This window comes from Myxine glutinosa, chromosome 5, assembly GCF_964187855.1.
Source record: "Myxine glutinosa chromosome 5, kmMyxGlut1.1, whole genome shotgun sequence".
Classification (NCBI taxonomy): Eukaryota; Metazoa; Chordata; class Myxini; order Myxiniformes; family Myxinidae; genus Myxine; species Myxine glutinosa.
In genome coordinates this window covers 181,059,477-181,079,837 of record NC_136265.1, presented here as the reverse complement: position 1 = coordinate 181,079,837, position 20,361 = coordinate 181,059,477, and the positions used below count along the sequence as shown (strand labels likewise).

At 44.9% G+C, this 20,361-nt stretch overlaps 1 protein-coding gene and 1 long non-coding RNA gene across 3 annotated transcripts in view; one reads left to right on the top strand and one right to left on the bottom strand.

Annotated features, from left to right (window-relative positions):
- The window catches only part of GPATCH1 (G-patch domain containing 1), a 62,374-nt gene that overhangs the window by 29,992 nt on the left and 12,021 nt on the right, over positions 1-20,361 (bottom strand). For both annotated transcript variants that reach the window (XM_068115365.2, XM_068115366.2), the window contains exon 2: positions 1,943-2,068. In XM_068115365.2, coding sequence (XP_067971466.2) covers positions 1,943-2,068 — 126 coding nt within the window. The remainder of the gene's footprint in view (positions 1-1,942; positions 2,069-20,361) is intronic.
- Positions 5,687-6,506, top strand: LOC137438429 (uncharacterized). The gene is made up of 2 exons (XR_013623381.1): positions 5,687-6,040; positions 6,205-6,506. It is a non-coding gene; the product is annotated as an uncharacterized LOC137438429 (long non-coding RNA).

Below are 20,361 nucleotides of genomic sequence, written 5' to 3'. Positions count from 1 at the left end.
GGTTCTTCTTCTTCAAACAACAAACACATCTGGCTGCCAAATCGTATGACCAATCAGGTTGAAATTTTAAACACATATTCTGCTTGATGACTACTACATTACTTTGAAGTTTCACATCAATCAATGAAGTTGTTGAAGAGATATAATTTTTTAAAGATATTTGTTCAATCCAATACGGCTCCCAAACCATGTGACCTATGATGTCATGATAGTGGAACCTTTTGTTCATCATGGGTATGCGGTCATACAAGTAGAGTTTGGGCTTGATCTGTTCAGCCATTGCAGAGAAAAAGGGTTTTCAGTGGTTTTCAGGAAAAACAATATGGCGGCCGAACCACGTGACTGATGACTTCATAATATTTTTGTTTCTTAACCGATTTTTCCTTCGATCACGCTCAAGAAATTTCATATTCATGGGATCAAGCCTTCTACTTGTCAAATTATGACATCATAATGGTAGCACTTTTGATATCCTGAATGAATATATTTTTTGGTCCCAATGCAGAGTTCTTTACAACTAGCCATGACTCAATTTTTTCTGTTGAGCCGTTTGAGGTAAAATAGGGGCAACCTTTGAAGGTTTTTCCAAGATGGCACCCATACCACTTGGCCCACAACGTCATAATTAGCAGTACAAAATTCTACAGGTCTAGCCGTTCCTTTGGTGAAAATTTTGCGTCAATCAGACCGACAGTTGCAGAGCATTAATTTTAAAGGTTTCGGACCTCCAAAATCAGGGCAGAAGAACTAGAACGGCACTCGGTAGGAGCGCATACCTCCGCCAGGCTGCACAGTTCATGTTTTGTATCCCACTGATGGGCCGAATCTGGATTTGGACCTGAACCAAAATTTAATCGGCTTGTTCTTGTCACCTAACAAACTTGTCCACCAAGTATAGTCATAACTCGTCCATAACTTTTTAAAATATCATGTTATATATCGCTTTTCACCCGATCTCTCAAAGGTGAAGAATCACTTAAAAAATTAAATAATTCTCGTATGCGAATCCAAATTCAGATCTTCACCAAAATTGAATCAATTCTTCCTCGTCACACAGACGACCTGTCCACCAAGTTCCGTCCACAACCTTTTGAGATATCCTGCTATGTATCGTTTTTGGCCCTATCTCCCAATGGTGAAGAATCACTTTTAAAATTCTAGTAGCTGAATTCGGATCTTCACTAAAATCTAATCATTTAATCCTTGTCACATACCCAACCTCTCTGCCAAATTTTGCACGAATCCATCCAACTTTTTGAGATATACAGTTTACAAACAGACAGACAGAGACAAGGGTGAAAACATAACCTCCATCCACCTCCAGTGGCGGAAGTGATGAGTTTCACCTCCAGAAATTTCATGAAGGACTTAGGGCAATCCATCTAACGACAGACTGTGCTGTGACTTGGCTGTCCAACCTCGACTTCGATCTGTGAAATGTAATTTGTTCACAAATTTGTCATACGCAAGAATTAAAATTATAAAGAATTTGTTTTAGATTAAATTATTTTGGGTGATCTTTACCATTACAATTCAATCCGAGCTTCAGTTTCCCATCCACACCGGGTCAGCAGACACCACCAGGGTGAGTTATTTCAGACGAACACGAACACACACACACACACACACACACACACACACACACACACACACACACACACACACACACACACACACACACACACTTTTGATTCTCACCAACCAAACCCCTGATCTTGTACCCATGTAACCTGATTCTCTCAATTTGACATTATTGGCTCATATATCCCTTGTTTGCCTGTTCCTCCTGACCATGTATGTTGTGGGTATGGCCATTTTTACTGTTTATTGTCAAGAACTCTGTAATGTATTTCAGTAAATAAAAGTATGGTGTGAGGGTCGAAGCATCTTGTTTAAAGGTTAGTTGAGTCCTGAGTTTCTGAGGGTGTAGCAGGCTCCATACCTTCCTTGCTGCCAACGCTGTTGAAGTATCCAGCCGAGAAGCCACCAGTGAAAGCACCATGAAATCGAGCAAAGCGTCCTCGATCATCGCGCACGGTGTCGTCGGGGACTCGGCGTAATCCCTCCCCTGCATCAACACGACACATTCAACTGAGACATAATAAATCTACAGACTCTTAGACCAATGTTCAATCATGGTCAATCATAAAATAGCAGTTATGGGTGCATGATCAATGCAACAAGAAACACCTGCCAGTCATCTGTTCCAACACTTACGCTTACCTAAAATGGGGGAGGGCAGGGGGACTGAACATAAAAAGTGCTATTGTTCTGCGATAGTAAAACATGTGTGTGTGTGTCTATATATATTCTGTGCTCTGTATCGTTTCTGTATTGTTACGTGCTCCTCCCCAAACCCCGGTCACGGTGTACCTCCGAGCCCCGAGAGGAGTCACAGCAGAAAGATGTGTTATTCTGTATGTCAAAGATCAATGGTGAAACCACACCAATTGTTGCCAACAAACAAGTATTGTATTAAGGTCACACAAGAATAACAGTACAATAACAATATTAATCAATTGTACAACCAATATATCATTCCTATGATGGTACCATCAGTTTCATACAATATAACTCACTGTGCTCCAAGTGAGCGAAAATAACATTCCCAATGTCTCTGTCCCGGCTTCAAACCAAAGTCGATCCATGCTCCAGTGATGCTCTTTTGCTCTTTTTGATCTAGGCATGGTGACGCCGCACACTTCAACAACAAAGAGCAAACCAAACTAAATGTCTGAGGTTTAAATCAGGTTCCTCCAAGATCCTCTCTAACGATGTTCTAATCATTTGCACCTGAGCTGGTGCACCTCATTCTAATTTTAGATATTTGAAGTAGTGATAAATGTAGGGGTGTACTTACTTTTTCCACATGCGAATTTGCATTTATGTTTATTTAAATTATACAATGGACTACAAAATATAAATGTTTCATGATATTTGTTATATTACATCACCTTTATCTATCAATATTGTTGAAATGAAGATCAAATAGCTGTATGTTGAAATATTGTTACAGACACGACTTTGATGTTAAGGTGGGCCGAGCGGAATGGCCGTCGTGTCCGCACAATTGGTTGTCAGGAGTTGGATTCGAACCTGGGACTAAATTTATTTAGCCCAAATTTTGGACACCAATTGTGTTAGTACTGTAACAATTGGTGTCGAGGAGTGAGATTCGGACCCGGGACTAAATTAGTTAGGCCCAAATTTTGGGAGGGAAAATCGAGCCGGAGCGCGTACGGCGCTCGACCAAATCGATCCGGAGCGCGGTCCCGCGGTTACTGCGCTCGACGAAATTATAACAGCAAAATTTGGATTTGTGTTACGAAACTCGAATTTTGAAAGTCGCGCTATGGCGGATCAAGACGGCTGGGGTCCGGTAGGGGAGAGTGAAGCAGGGTCGGTCCAGGACCAAATTGAGGGACATGAGGGACAGGAGGAGAGCGAAGCAGCGAGGGTAGCAGACGCACAAAATAGCGTCGTTGTGCCCGACATTGCGGGAGCGCAAAATGGCGCCTCGCTGGTCACCGCGACCGTGGCAGCGCCCCTGGTGGATCCGAACCTTTTTATGTTGCAAATGGGGGCCCTTATGGAGAGGCTAGAAGCAAAAATGGGGGTAATGAATAACCAAATGGGGGTAATGGGAAACGAAATGGGGGTAATGAGGGACGAAGCGAGGGGTACCGGTGAGGGGTTAGACAATAATTTTAAGGGATTAGACAAGAAATTTGGGAAGTTAGACAATAATTTTGAGGAGTTAGACAAGAAATTTGGGAAGTTAGACAATAATTTTGAGGAGTTAGACAAGAAATTTGGGAAGTTAGACAATAATTTTGAGGGGTTAGACAACGGGATAAAAGAAGTGAAAAATGGGTTAATGGGGGTAGAAAATAGAATGGCTGCCCAGGAGAATCAGATAGAGGGAGTGAAAAATGGGTTAGAGGGGTTAGAAAACAGTATGGAAGGCAAATTGAGGGACATGAGGGACCAAGCGGAAAGGGAAGTTAAACAAATGGAGCAGCAGATAGAGGGGGTCAGAATGGGGGTAGAAACCAAACTGGATGCTCACAGGGAGGAAATGGAGCAGATGAGGGTGGCATCTGGGCAGGAGATGCAAGTGATGGGAGAGGAGATCAGAAGAGGAGTGAGTGAGGAGGTCGGAGGAGTGCGCGAGGAGGTGAGGCACTGTGAGGAGCACATGGAGAAGGAGGTGAGAAAGGGGACTGTAAAGTTACAAGGGGGCATAGAGGACCTGACGCAGGAGGTGGAGCAGCTGACGGTGGGACAGACGGAGTTAGTGGAGCAGGTTCAAAGGAACACTGCGGTATTAGGAGGTTTAAAGGCGACACAGAAAGAACTAAAAGATGACTTGGTAGCGACGAAGAGGGAATGTCAGATGGTACGTGAGGGACTGACAACGAGGTTGGACGAGGTGATAGAGGTAATGGAGACGAAGGACCGGCAGGTGAGGACGCACATGGAAACGGTCAAGGTAGCCTTGGAGGACAAGCTTGAGGAGACGTACCGGGGAATAAAAGAGGTGAGGCACAAATGAGAAGAAGTGGAAGAAGGGGTGAGCGAAATTAAGAAGCGACGGAGAGGGGATAACAAAGAGATAAAAGAGGAGATAAAAGAATTGGTCCAAAGTCTGTGTTTGGATCGTGATGTGCTCGTTAACCGGATGAGGGATTCGCAGGTGATGGAGGAGAAGCGAAGAGGAAGAGGACCCGGTGTAAGTGGTGACCAATATGGTCGTGCGTATGATGCGCCAGGTGATTTAAGAGGCTTGGGGGTCGAGATAGACCCGGGTGTTCGTGAGAGGCCGTTGGTGAAGTGTGCGACAGGTCTGGTGTGCGAAAATGGAGGTGTGCAAGAAAGTCCGACTCTGGGGTGTGTGAGGAAAAAGTGCGTGCCAAGGAGTGAGTGTGCTGGCGAGAGTGAGTCGGTCGTAGCGCGTGTGCGAGGGAGCACATGGAAGCGTGGTGTGGTGAGTGTTACAGAGGGTGTGACGGGAGAGTGTGCGCGAGAAAGGTGTGTGACGGACAGGTGCATGAGGAAAGAGTGCGCTGTCAGAAGTAAGGAAGAGTGTCCACCTGTGGTGAGTGTTACAGAGGGTGTAACGGGAGAGTGTGCGCGAGAAAGGTGTGTGACGGACAGGTGCACGAGGAAGGAGTGCGCTGTCAAGAGTAAGGGTGAGTGCGCTGTCAAGAATGGAGGTGAGAGTAGTGAGAGTGACATGGAGCGTGAGTTAGTTGTGACAGGTGAGAGAGGATGTACACCTGGGATGGAAGGATGCACACCTGGAATGGTAGAGCGTGAGTGGGAATGCACGCTGGAGTTGGTGGTGAGGCACGTGGTTGGGTGTGTGAATGAGGGCACACCTGTGATTGTCACAGAGGAGGTGACAGAGGAGGGGGCGCGAAGAGGTGTTTTGGTGAGGTGTGCTACCAACGAATGTGTGCCAAAGTGTTCGGTGGTCAGGTGTGTGACCAAGGCTGTGAGTGGAATGGGTGTGCCTGGGTGTGTAAGGAACGGTACGAGGAGCATGGAAACGGCTGGATGTGTGAGCAAGGAACGGGCTGCGGGGTGTAAGCGTCCAGGTGAAGCATCGACGTTACACAGGTTAAAGGTTAGGCAAGATAAAAAAAATGAGTTGGTGATCGTCCCCGCCCGACCCTACGAAACACACCCGACCCGAAACTTTTTTTATTTTTTATTTTGAAAAAAATCATTCAAAAACGATCTTTTCAGTCAAATTTGGCGCCGTTCTGCACCGCATGCGCAGTGCGTGCTGCGCAGAGCGTCGCAAGTGCCTCAGGCAACTTCACCCATTTTACGTTAGCCATTCATGGCGGCTATTGTGTGAGATTTTTCCCGCTGAAATCTGTATCGATTCGTGATAGAATCGGCTTGAAATGCCTATTGTGATCGCATCAATAGCCCGTGAGGGCTCTTCCAAGACGGTGAAGGACTGGTTTGCGTGCAATATCGAGTTGGATGTTACAATCTCGGACTTCTATGCAGAGTTCTCAGACGGCAAGTATGATGGGGATAGGGAGCCATTGCCTGACGATACGCGCGGTACTTTTGTCAAAGTATTCGCCGGCCCCAGTAAAACTGACATGACGAAAGTTTCACCAGCTTGCAAAGTTTCTGATGTGACAAAGACTCTTGGCTCATTTCTCAAATTTGTGTTGGCTGCAGACACGGCCACGGATCACAGGATGGAACCCGATAGTCGACCAACTGTTTTTAGTGTCCTCATGAATGCTGCCCGTGATGATGCTTTTTGTACTTGGGTGCCAAGGTGCCAAGGGCATGGTGTTTATCTGTTTTTCCGATGTCATGGTGTATATACATGTACAGGTGTCTTGCCCTTTCACTACCAAGCTCAGCTAGGACATTCAACATCATCCAAAATCACACAAACACTGTGTTTCATAGAGATTTGGGCAATGTCTGTAAATCTGTGAGATGAATGAAGAAATTAAATCATTTTGAGGAGAAAGGAGTCTTTATTTTATATTTTTCCATGTCAACAAAACTCAATGGAAAGTAGGAAAAAAAAATAAAAAATAAAAATAAAAACCTCCCTCCCTACCCGAACTTTTGAGAAAAAAGGACGATCACCAACTCATTTTTTTTATCTTGCCTTAGGTCGACTTTTAGCCGAAGCGGGCCCTCGGTGCGTGCCGGGTTTCGCGTGCCGCGAGAACCAGCGGGGATCCGAGCCACGGCGGGTTCGAAAGGACCGCCGTGCGCGACCCACGCTGGGCCTCGCTTTGAACGGCCGCGTCCGTGCTCCAATAAGCGGAGCAGGCAGCCCGATAGAAAGAGTCGTCATGGCGACCACTTTTTGTTGAGGCATGCCGGCAGGTCGAGATCGGGACATTGGATGGCTCCACGCCGAGGTGATGCGTGGGATCTCGGCCCGGGTAAGCCCCCGTCCCTGCACCGAGTGCCGGACGCATTCAGCCGCTGGCACAAAACAACCAGCATCCATTGCTTGGCTTTACGAAGCCGGGCTTTGGACAGGGATTGGCGCACCGAGAGGTATTAGTGAGTCGACTGGGTGATGAGGATAGTGTTTTGGCCCCAAAATTAGAGAAAAACAAAATTTGATGATTGGCAAGGGATTGGCAGTAGTGATTGGCAGATGATGGGCAGTGATTGGCAAATTTTTGATTTATTGAAATTTGATGTGCAAAATTGGTAGTGAGAGACCCCCGATGTGGTGGGATGGCAAATCCACCATCCTTCCCATGTGTGGGGCAAAGGAGCAATAGCTTATGGGGTGTATGGCGGTGAAAACTAGCCCGGGTGGGTTAGGATATTGTGTGTAGGGATCTAGAAGATGACATTAGGTAACGTTAAGTTTAGTTAGTGACTGATACCTGTAGTGGGGACGCAGGTAGATTAGTATGGATGATAATGACGTGGGAGCGCAATAGTTTAAAGGGACGACTGGGAAGCGCAAGTTTCAGAAGGGAGTAGTTAGCTGAGATGATGCTGTGTGTGTGAGAATTGAACAGGTGTGATTGCACAGGTGTGCAACTGGACAGGTGTGTGGAGCAGTGTATGAGTAGTGAGTGTTGTGGATCAGCGCGAATGCGCTTGGGGAGAGAAGGGTGCAGGTGGCACCAGGTGTGAGAGCACAGGTGTGCAAGTACAGGTGTGTGGAGAGAGTTGGAGTAAGTGGTACGGAGTGGTGTGCATGGTGCGAAGGTGTGGATGGGGGAAGAGTGGACCCCTTTCACGAGTACCCGGGGCGGGTAGTGTAAGTGTTAGGTAGAGGGTACAGGTAAATTGTGGTTGGATATTGGCATTTGTGGTGCGGTTGCAGAATGGTGTTGTGGATGGGTGCATTAGTGTTGTGGAAATGGCTGGGCGTGTAGCCTGTTAGTGTGTGTAGTTGGTTGGGCACTCCACCACTGTGAGGATGTCGGCCAGGTGAGGCCGCAGGTGGGCTCTGGGAGCCGGTAGTTGTGAGTGGGTGCCTGAGGATCCCGGGTGTGGATCGGGTAGCCCAGTGCCAGAGAGGGCACCGAGTGGGGAGAGTGCCAGAGGGCCTTCCCCTGGTAGTTAGGTTAGGGTAAGGAGCAGGTAAGCTCGGAGGCAACTGCAGTGGTGGAGGTGTGCAGGTGGGTAGACCCACTGGGAGAGGTACACGTCGCAGCCCAGAAATTGTACGAGGGCACCGGGAGATGAATCGGGGGAGTGAGACCCCAAATTGAAGAGCACCACAGTTTGGCCAATGGGAATTGGTTTTTAGAACCCATAGTGTAAGAGGGCCAATGGTTTGGCCGGAGAAAGACCCCGGGTAGTGTAAAGTTGTTAAAGTCATTTAGGAAATAGTTAGGATTGATGAACCTGTCGCACCATACGCAGCCACTTACCTGTGGTGATGATGATGACTCCACACCTGTGTTTTCTTTGTTTTGTAGCAGGAAATGAGATTGCTGTGGATTTGTGAGACGCATCACGACGTGGATGAGACATTGGGGTGATTCCATCCCTCCCTCCCTAGGAGGGACTGATGATGAATTGGTAATGGCAAATTATGATGTTGAGTTGGAGATGGCAAATTTTGATGAGAGTTGAAAATGGCAAATTTGATTGGTTAGGAGGGAGAGAAGACGAATTTGGTATATGGGAGGAACAGGGAAGACAGTAGGGATGTTTGTTGATTTGTAAAGTAGATGTTTATGGGTAGTGTTGTGTTGTGTGGATACAGTAAGGGGTAAGGGAGGGGCCATGTAGGTTACCTGGTGGGGGGGGGGGGCGTACGATAGGAACGTACCTGTCTCACCTGGTTCCCATGTGCCCCCAGTGTGCATCACCTTACATTGCGTGCACTTTTGCGCCCTTACCACCTTACTCACTTGTCTGCTTCTTTTGTCTCCCACCTTCGAGGATCTGGCTTTGGGGTAGAGAGAGAGGAGAGAGAGGTGCTGGCTGCGCAGTTGTGGGCCTGCACTTTCGCTGTTTGCTGCCGGGATCGATACACCATATGGACCGCAATGTTTGTGGCCACCCACAATGGACCGCAGTTCGTTTGCGGCCAAGCACCACCCGGGGATGGACCTATGGGTCAACGTGGCACCTATGCCATAAAGGTGAACCACTGTTAATTAACACCACTGAAGGCCACACGAAGAGCAAGAGACACCTGCAGGGTTAGGGGTTGTCGAATTTATTTTTATTCCAATGAACAATGGTGACTGCACCGATTGGTGGTGGGGTGGTGCTTGTGATGCTGGGAAAGGGTGCTCTGCACGTTATTAAAGGCCGTCGGCCACAGAGCACTCGTGGGTTGGTGTATCGATGCTGGCAAGCGTGCTCTCTCTATGCATAACATCTGCATGTGTTCCTCCAAAAACAGGTCCTGGATCGTAGTGTAGATATCAGCGTAATCTTGTAAATAATGCTCCCTACCGGCTGTATGTTTAGTTTGAGAATTCTTTCCGGATTCGGTTATCCTGTGGGTGTGTTTCTGTGAGGAGAAGGGTGCAACGTCGCAGGGGGACATATTTACTCATTCGTGAATATCTGTAAAACTGTCGCACTCAGGGTAGAGTTAATAGTAGAGGGAACTACATTGCGTGCCACACTAAAGTAGGTAAAAATTTATCGGGTCGGGACGCCCCGAGGGTAGAGAAGGGTGCAATGTTGCGAATATGGAATTTGGCCTCCATATCCACTTGTAAATATTCCCCTATTTTCTCCAATACTCCCCAACTTTCCCCAATCCCCCATTCCCTAGTCCCATTGCATGTAAATAACAATCAGTAGAGCCGACCTTCCCCTTATTCCCCCATTAAATGTCGTGCCCAGGTCCACCGCACCACACGTAGACAACTTTCGGACATCTTCCTAGTTATTCTTAGTCTATGTCAGTTAAGGCCTCGTCTCCATTAATTATGACTCTTCGTTGCACCAGAATGTGATTATATGGCACCAGTAGTGAGTTTAGGACCTTTCCTGTACCTCCTCCCATCTTCTTCCCCGTCTACAACAACAGAGGGGCGCTGCGCGGGGGGGGGGGAGTGTGCGTCCTCCCACCGGCTCGGTTCGCCGCCATCGACAATGCGCTCCAGACGATGCGCTCCAGACCATGCGCTCCACGGGGTTACCACGAAGGGGCTCCTTGTCAGCTCCTCGTCAAGGGCGGAGCCTGGTAAACCCCCCGCACGCACCCAATGAGAAGCAACGTGCCGATTCCACGAGGCGGAGCTAACGAGCCGAGGGCGTGTCACTCCCCGCCGGATATACGCGGCCACGCGCCGGATGTGACGAGAGATGCGCCCCGAGCTGGAGAAAGAAGGACCTGCGAGCGCTGAGAGAGAAAGGCCCGCCTGTGAAAGAACGTCCCCTCCGAGCGCTGTGAAACCTCCCGCATCTCTGGACCGGACCGGGTCGATTCTAACCTTTGAGCACAGGTGCACCTGGAGCCATCGACAACCGCTTTCCTGCCATCAACCCCCGTGTGAGTCAGCCTTGTCCCGTTTACCTGTCGTCTGTCCGGGGTTAAGATAAGCTTGTGTCTAAGTGCTTGTCTTTCTATGTTGTACCTCTCGTCCCTGTAATCTGACCTTCCGTAACGAATATAATCTCCTCCGGAGGTCTTGAGAACCGTATCCCTGGTGTCGTCATTTTATAACCCAGCCGGGTGTCTTCTTTTTCTTATTGAGCCAGCGTGGCGCGGCTTCGTCAACGTTCGAGTACAATCGGGTAATTTGTGCGGACACGACGGCCATTCCGCTCGGCCCACCTTAACATCAAAGTCGTGTCTGTAACAATATGTTGAAAAAGTCAAAACTTCACGTGGGGTGTACTTACTTTTTCACGTGACTGTACATATATTCAACGACATAACAGCGTGACAAGCGCTGTCCCGATCTCCTGTGGACCGAAGTCCGAGACCAAAGCGTCACCTCCGTCCCGGAGGCCTCAGCCCGGCCACTCTGTCAACAGACAGAGATTTATTCTTTGGTCCCCATTGGCTAAACATCAAGCAGAGCCGCCAATCCAGATTTCGGGCTTATTTGCCTCTGATGAAGGCGCCTTTTTTATAATAAAAAAAAATCTAACATTTAAACAGCCTTGGACGTGCACCTTGACCCCATGGCCAAGGCACACCGTCCATCAAGACTGTCCCATTGGCATACACATGCACCTCAACCCAAAGGCTGAAGCACATGGTCAATCAAAACACATGCATCCTGACCCCGAAGGGCCAGAAGGCATGGTCATACAATTGGACCCCTCCTCCATAGGAGTGAGTCCCCATGACTTCAACACCATGCCGTCCCAACGAGGGCTTATTTTTCCCTCATCAGGACGGCATACTGCAAAAAATCGAACCAATGAGGACCAAACTCGTCTATTAAGTGAATCAAGGCACCTCCAAGCTCTAATGGTGAGCGCCAGCCACAAATTATGTCTCACACGGTAAAAACCGCATAACCCGCAAGGAACCAACAGCCTGTCTGCCACCCAGACCATCGTTCCTGCCAGTGCAAACCAAAACCAGAGGGTGCGGTGCGATCGGCGGAGATAATAATCAACGACATAACAGCGTGACGAGCACTGTCCCGATCTCCTGTGGACTGAAGACCGAAGTGATTCACTTAATGGATGAGTTTGGTCCTCATTGGTTAGATTTTTTGCAGTATGCCATCCTGACGAGGGCAAATACGCCCGAAATCTGGATTGGCGGCTCTGCTTGATGTTTAGCCAATGGGGCCTGAGCAGCTCACCATCATAGAATCCACTATGAATTCTTCATTGTACCATAGGGTGCTTGAGGATAATGTGAGGCCATCTGTCAGAAAGTCAAAACTTTATATGGGGTGTACTTACTTTTTCATGTGATATATATATATATATATGGGTTATATATATATATATATATATGGGATATATATATATATATATATATATATATATATATGGGATATATATATATATATATATGGGATATATATATATATATATATGGGATATATATATATATATATATGGGATATATATATATATATATATGGGATATATATATATATATATGGGATATATATATATATGGGATATATATATATATATATGGGATATATATATATATGGGATATATATATATATATATGGGATATATATATATATGGGATATATATATATATATATGGGATATATATATATATGGGATATATATATATATATATGGGATATATATATATATGGGATATATATATATATATATGGGATATATATATATATATATGGGATATATATATATATGGGATATATATATATATATATGGGATATATATATATATGGGATATATATATATATGGGATATATATATATGGGATATATATATATATGGGATATATATATATATATATATATATATATATATATATATATATATATATATATATATATATATATATATATATATATATATATATGGGATATTATATATATATATATATATATATATATATACATATATATATATATATATATATATATGGGATATTATATATATATATATATATATATATATATATATATATATATATATGGGATATTATATATATATATATATATATATATATATATATATATATATACATATATATATATATATATATATATATATATATATATATATGGGATATATATATATATGGGATATATATATATATATATATATATATGGGATATATATATATATGGGATATATATTATATATATATATATATATGGGATATATATATATGGGATATATATATATATATATATATGGGATATATATATATGGGATATATATATATATATGGGATATATATATATGGGATATATATATATATATATATGGGATATATATATATATATATATATGGGATATATATATATATATATATATATATGGGATATATATATATGGGATATATATATATGGGATATATATATATATATATATATATATATATATATATATATATATATATATATATATATATATATATATATATATCCCATATATATATATATAGATGAGTCAAAGGTAGAGCTATTTGGCCACAGTACCAGAAGACATGTTTGGCGAAAACCAAAGACAGCATTTGACCACAAGAACCTGATACCAACTGTAAAGCATGGTGGTGGAAATATTATGGTTTGGGGCAGCTTTGCTGCATCAGGGCCTGGGCAGCTCACCACCATAGAATCCACTATGAATTCTTCATTATACCAGAGGGTGCTTGAGGATAATGTGAGGCCATCTGTTGGAGAGTTGAAGTTCAACCGAAGGTGGACCTTGCAACATGACAATGACCCTAAACATACCAGTAAATCCACCAAGGAATGGCTGAAAAGAAAGAAAGGGAGGGTTCTGGAATAGCCAAGTCAAAGCCTGGATCTAAATCCCATCGAGATGTGGGGGGATTTGAAACGAGCTGTGCATGCAAGAAACCCCTCAAACATCGCACAGCTGAAAGAATTCTTCATGGAGGAGTGGGCAAAAATTTCTCCCAGTCGATGTCAGAGACTGGTAGACAGTTATAAGAAACGCCGACTTGAGGTTGTTTCTGCCAAAGGGGGCAATACCACCTATTAGGGACAAGGGTGTACTTACTTTTTCCACATGCGAAATTTGCATTTATGTTTATTTAAATTATACAATGGACTACAAAATGTAAATGTTTCATGATATTTGTTATATTATATCACCTTTATCTATCAATATTGTTGAAATGGAGATCAAATAGCTGTATGTTGAAATATGTTGAAAAAGTCAAAACTTTACATGGGGTGTACTTACTTTTTCACGTGACTGTATATATATATATAGAAATACCAAGAAATAAAAGATGGCCTTCTGTACTCCTGTACTCTTGCCTCATATTCATCTTTTCATCTCAAATCAAAAGCACTGTATAATATTTGTATGTACATAATATTTGTATATGTACAGGGTGTCCCACAAATCCAGAACCAGAGGGCAAAATTATGAAAACATCTTGTATTTGCAGAATGTGTTTAATGTGTCCCGAGGCTCCTTGCCGGCCACTCCACAGGTCCTCGACGTCCTATCCAATGACCAGGGAATTTCCGGTTCAGCCACTCTCTTATGCAGATGCTGTAATTGGCAGGAGCGCCATCCTGCTGAAACCATCTTGGGAAATTCCCATCTGCGTTCAAGACACTGGGGAATGCTTCCTCGTTGAGCCTACACAAGTAGGCGTCTCCTGTGACTGTGCCATCAAAAAAGAAGGGGCCTATGATGTGGTTTTTCCAAATGGCACACCACACCTTCACACGAGCGGCACCTTGTTCCTTTGAAGCAGTAAACCAATGAGGGTTGTCTTGCGACCAGCAGTCGGCGTTCTGTCGGTTAACCTCACCATTTGCATAAAAAGCAGCCTAATCACTGAACAGGATGGTGGATGGGAAATCGAAATTTTGAGTACAATGTTCGGTAGCCCGGAACAATGTGCTCAAAATTCCGACTTCCCATCCAATGGAGAAGATCGTCATGGGGCCCGCAAGGCTAACCCCCACTCTAGCAGGGAAAATGGCCTTAAAATGCATGTTGTTGTTGTTGTTGGTGTCCTTGTGGAAGAGTAGATTCGTCATCGTTGTTACCCTGAACAAATACAGTCAAACCACCAGAAAATGATGCAAAAACTGGAAACAGCTCCATTTATTTGCAATGCAAAGTGTAATAAGTCAAATACTGGGAAGGAATGGCGATGCTTGTTCATTCACATCTCAATAAATGAAAACCATTAGGACTCTCACAAGGCCGCTCTTAACCTTTGGCAAGTGAAGCAGAGAAGTCAGACAGGAAGAATAAATGAGATTCTGGTGCTGCCCAATGACTTGGACGAGTAAGAAAAGTCCCTCGAGCCTTAATTGTCCTCGAGCCTCGAGTTGTTGTTGTTGTTGTTGTTCCGTAGCCCATTCACAAAATTCCATCCGTCGGTCCGGATCATCTTCACTTAATTTCTGCAGGATTTGAAGTTTGTAAGGATGACATTTGTGTGCTTGAAGAATGCGGTGGATACTGCTTTTCGACACTCCTGTCTCAGCGGACAACCGCCAAAGAGACCTTTTGGGGCTTTTCGTGAAATGATTGAGGATGTTAGTGGCTGTGTGGTCGTCTGTGGATATCCTCGGAGGTCCACTGCATGGTTTATCTCATATGGATCCCGTTTCCCTGAACTTTACTACCAGTTTGCCGACACAGCTGTGTGTAATCAGCGTGTGGTCCGGATGCAATCTGTTGAATTCTCAGCGACCTCCCTATGACTGATTTCCTACGAGAAGGATTACCTGGATGTGTTCTTCCTTACTGAGCGACATCGTGGACACCTGCAAGAAATGAAGAAATCATGAAGAAATCATTCTTAAACGAAAAAATCATGAATCCCTTATTTTGTCCGATGGTTCCAGACTTATGGGACACCCTGTATAAATATACACATAACCACATTATATGAGATGTATGCACAATTTATTTTTTACTTTTGCGAATCAGCTGGTTTGAACTAGTTCAGGAAGGAAGAGAGAAGCAAGCAAAAGGCAATACGATTGCAAATCAGCCGGTTTGAACTGGTTCAGGTAGGAAGTGAGAAGCGAGCAAAAGGCAATATGATTGTGAATCAGCCGGTTTGAACTGGCTCAGGAAGGAAGAGAGAAGCGAGCAAAAGGCAATATGATTGTGAATCAGCCGGTTTGAACTGGTTCAGGTAGGAAGAGAGAAGCGTGCAAAAGGCAATATATGATTGCGAATCAGCCGGTTTGAACTGGCTCAGGTAGGAAGAGAGAAGCGTGCAAAAGGCAATATATTGTTGCGGATATGGGATTTGCATCCATCCATATCCGCTTGTAAATATTCCCCTATTTCCTCAATACTTCCCAACTATCCCCAATCCCCCATTCCCTCGTCCCATTTTCGGTAAACAACACTCTGTAGACCCGACCTCCCCCTATTTCCCCCATTAAATGTCGTGCCCAGGTTCACCGCATCTCATGTAAGACAACTATAGGACATCTTGCTAGTTATTCTTAGTCTATGTCAGTTAAGGACTCGTTTCCATTAATTCTGACCCTTCGTTGCACCAGAATGTGATTGTATGGCACCGTTAGGAAGTTTAGGACCTCCCAATACCTCCCCGCAGCTCTTCCTCACGGTTCAGCAACAACAACAACAACAACAGCAACAGCAACGGCAGCGGCGGGCGCGGGAAGTGCGCGTCCCCACTCCGGCTTGGTTGGTAGGGGGTGTTGGGAGGGCATCAGGCCTTCCCAACGAGCCGCCATCGAACATGTGCTCGACGGGGTTACCAAATAGGGGCTCCCTGGCAGCTCCTCGTCAAGGGCGGAGCCCGGTAACCCCTGCACCCAATGGAAGCGGCGGACCGGCCCCAGTGGGGCGGAGCCAACCAGCCGAGGGCGTGTCACTCCCCGCTGAGCATGCGCAGGAAGAGAGAGGTGACGTCAGATGCGCGCTGAGCTTGGAGCAAGCAAGACCACCTCCGAGCGCTGTGAGGCCTCCCTGCATCTTCTGGACTGGACCGTGCTTTATCCTGTCCCCGAGCCAAGGTGCACCTTGTGCCATCGAACTACCTGTCCCTCCCTGCCATCAATCCCTGTGTAAGTCAGCCTTGTTCCGTTTGTCTGTGGTCTGTCCGGGATTAGATAAGGTTGTATTTAAGTGCCCATCTCTTCTGTGTCTTTTACCTCACTCTGCCTTGTAATCTACCCCCTTTTCTCCACCACTGTAATTATACCCTCCTCCGGAGGTCTTGAGAACTGTACCCCTTGCGTCGTTTCCTCTTTCCCAGTCGTCGTGTCCTTTCCATCATTGATTTGGCATAGCGCGATTTGGTCAACGTCTGGGTGAATCGGGTGAGTTGGGGAAGAATTGGGGGAACTGTTAGGTCGCGGCAATACCACCGCTCGGTAAATAACATCTAAACCGCGTCCGTAACAATATGATTGCGAATCAGCTGGTTTGAACTGGTTCAGGTAGGAAGAGAGAAGCGTGCAAAAGGTAATATATGATTGCGAATCAGCCGGTGTGAACTGGTTCAGGTAGGAAGGGAGAAGCGTGCAAAAGGCAATATATGATTGCGAATCAGCCGGTTTGAACTGGCTCAGGTAGGAAGGGAGAAGCGTGCAAAAGGCAATATATGATTGCGAATCAGCCGGTTTGAACTGGTTCAGGTAGGAAGAGAGAAGCGTGCAAAAGGCAATATATGATTGCGAATCAGCTGGTTTGAACTGGTTCAGGTAGGAAGAGAGAAGCGTGCAAAAGGCAATATATGATTGCGAATCAGCCGGTGTAAACTGGTTCAGGTAGGAAGGGAGAAGCGTGCAAAAGGCAATATATGATTGCGAATCAGCCGGTTTGAACTGGCTCAGGTAGGAAGGGAGAAGCGTGCAAAAGGCAATATGATTGCGAATCAGCCGGTGTGAACTGGTTCAGGTAGGAAGAGAGAAGCGTGCAAAAGGCAATATATGATTGCGAATCAGCCGGTTTGAACTGGCTCAGGTAGGAAGGGAGAAGCGAGCAAAAGGCAATATGATTGCGAATCAGCCGGTTTGAACTGGCTCAGGAAGGAAGAGAGAAGCGAGCAAAAGGCAATATGATTGTGAATCAGCCGGTTTGAACTGGTTCAGGCAGGAAGAGAGAAGCGTGCAAAAGGCAATATATGATTGCGAATCAGCCGGTTTGAACTGGCCCAGGTAGGAAGGGAGAAGCGTGCAAAAGGCAATATGATTGCGAATCAGCTGGTTTGAACTGGTTCAGGAAGGAAGAGAGAAGCAAGCAAAAGGCAATATGATTGCGAATCAGCCGGTTTGAACTGGCTCAGGAAGGAAGAGAGAAGCGAGCAAAAGGCAATATGATTGCGAATCAGCCAGTTTGAACTGGTTCAGGAAGGAATAAAGGAGGAAAATAAAATGTGATGTAGAAAAGAAACACTATAAATGAGGAAAGGACCATATATCTAATACATACACAAAGCATATCGATCCACATTTAGTACGATACTCTGAACCTATAATTAAGAAATAACTATAGTCAAACTAAAGATTCATTCTTTAATCCCAAGGAGCCAGAACAGCAACAATATCATCAATATGAAGAAGTTATCAGAGGTTGAGGTCACAACTTATTTTTTCTGTTCACATTGTTCAAAGCTTGCCACCCCTGTCTGTCTGTTGTCTATGCACTCCTAAACCACAGGACAGTCTGTGTTGAAACTTGGCGAATTGTAGTCGGAGTGGTACCAGGAATGATTATGGTGGTTAAAACATTCAGAGCCCCGTTTGTTTCGGCATAAGTGGTGATGCAAGTTCAGGACTCTCCTTCAATCAAGTTGTTTATTAAAGACGATACCAAGCTCTCACGGCACAGACCGCCATCATGACGAGCAGCAAGCAACCACCAAAACCACGCCCCCAGACGTCACTACGCAGTACGTACTACCAATCACATCTTCCTTTCATTTAAATTATTATGTTTGTATGCACCAAAACACTACAAAACTAAATCAAAATAATAAACACAATCAGATGCAACTTCAACCACGCATAGATGGGATCTGGGGTTACTGTTATACAGTGCATTCAGAAAATATTCAGACCCCTTCACTTTTTTCACATTTTGTTATGTTGCAGCCTTATGCTGAAATTGTTTAAATTCATTTTTTCCCTCATCAATCTATGCTCAATACCCCAAAATGGCAAAGAGAAAACAGGATTTTAGAAAGTTTTGCAAATTTATTAATAAGAAAAAAATTGAAATATCACATTGACATAAGTATTCAAACCCTTTGCTATGACGCTTGAAATTTAGCTCAGGTGCCTCCCATTTCTCTTGATCATCTTTGAGATGTTTCAACACCTTGATTGGAGTCCACCTGTGGTAAATTCAATTGATTGGACATGATTTGGAAAGGCACACACCTGTCTATATAAGGTCTCACAGCTGACAATGCATATCAGAGCAAAAACCAAGCCATGAGGTCGAAGGAACTGCCTGCAGAGCTCAGAGACAGGATTGTGTCGAGGAACAGATCTGGGGAAGCCTACAAAAAAATTTCTGCTGCATTGAAGGTTCCCAAGAGCACAGTGGCCTCCATAATTCTTAAATGGAAGAAGTTTGGAACAACCAGGACTCTTCCTTGAGCTGGTCGCCCGGCCAAACTGAGCAATCGGGGGAGAAGGGCCTTGGTAAGAGAGGTGACCAAGAACCCGATGGTCACTCTAGCTGAGCTCCAGAGATCCTGTGTGGAGATGGGAGAAACTTCCAGAAGGACAACCATCACTGCAACACTCCACCGATCTGGGCTTTATGGCAGAGTGGCCAGACGGAAGCCTCTCCTCAGTGAAAGACACATGAAAGTCCGCTTGGAGTTTGCAAAAAAGCACCTAAAGGACTCTCAGACTGTGAGAAACAAGATTCTGTGGTCTGATGAAACCAAGATTGAACTGTTTGGCCTCAATTCTAAGCGTCATGTCTGGAGGAATCCAGGCACCGCTCATCACCTGCCCAATACCATCCAAACGGTGAAGCATGGTGGTGGCAGCATCATGCTGTGGGGGTGTTTTTCAGCAGCAGGAACTGGGGGACTGGTCAGGGTTGAGGGAACAATGAATGGAGCAAAGTACAGAGATATCCTTAATGAAAACCTGAAACGGAGCGCTCAGGACCTCAGACTGGGCCGAAGGTTCACATTCCAACAGGACAATGACCCGAAGCACACAGCCAAGACAACACAGGAGTGGCTTCGGGACAACTTTGTGAAGGTCCTTGAGTGGCCCAGCCAGAACCCAGACTTGAACCCAATCGAACATCTCTGGAGAGACCTGAAAATGGCTGTCCACCGACGTTCCCCATCCAACCTGACAGAGCTTGAGAGGATCTGCAGAGAAGAATGGCAGAAAATCCCCAAATCCAGGTGTGCAAAGCTTGTCGCATCATACCCAAGAAGACTCGAGGCTGTAATTGCTGCCAAAGGTGCTTCAACTAAGTACTGATTTAAGGGGCTGAATACTTATGTCAATGTGATATTTCAGTTTTTTCTTTTTAATAAATTTGCAAAACTTTCTAAAATTCTGTTTTCTCTTTGTCATTATGGGGTATTGAGTGGAGATTGATGAGGGAAAAAATGAATTTAAAAGATTTCAGCATAAGGCTGCAACAACAAAATGTGAAAAAAGTGAAGGGGTCTGAATACTTTCTGAATGCACTGTAACTCTTAACCAAAATGTAATTACTGCTCAGTATGCTTAGCTAAAACACAGAATCATTCCAATGTCTGCCATTTCAATCAACGGATTGT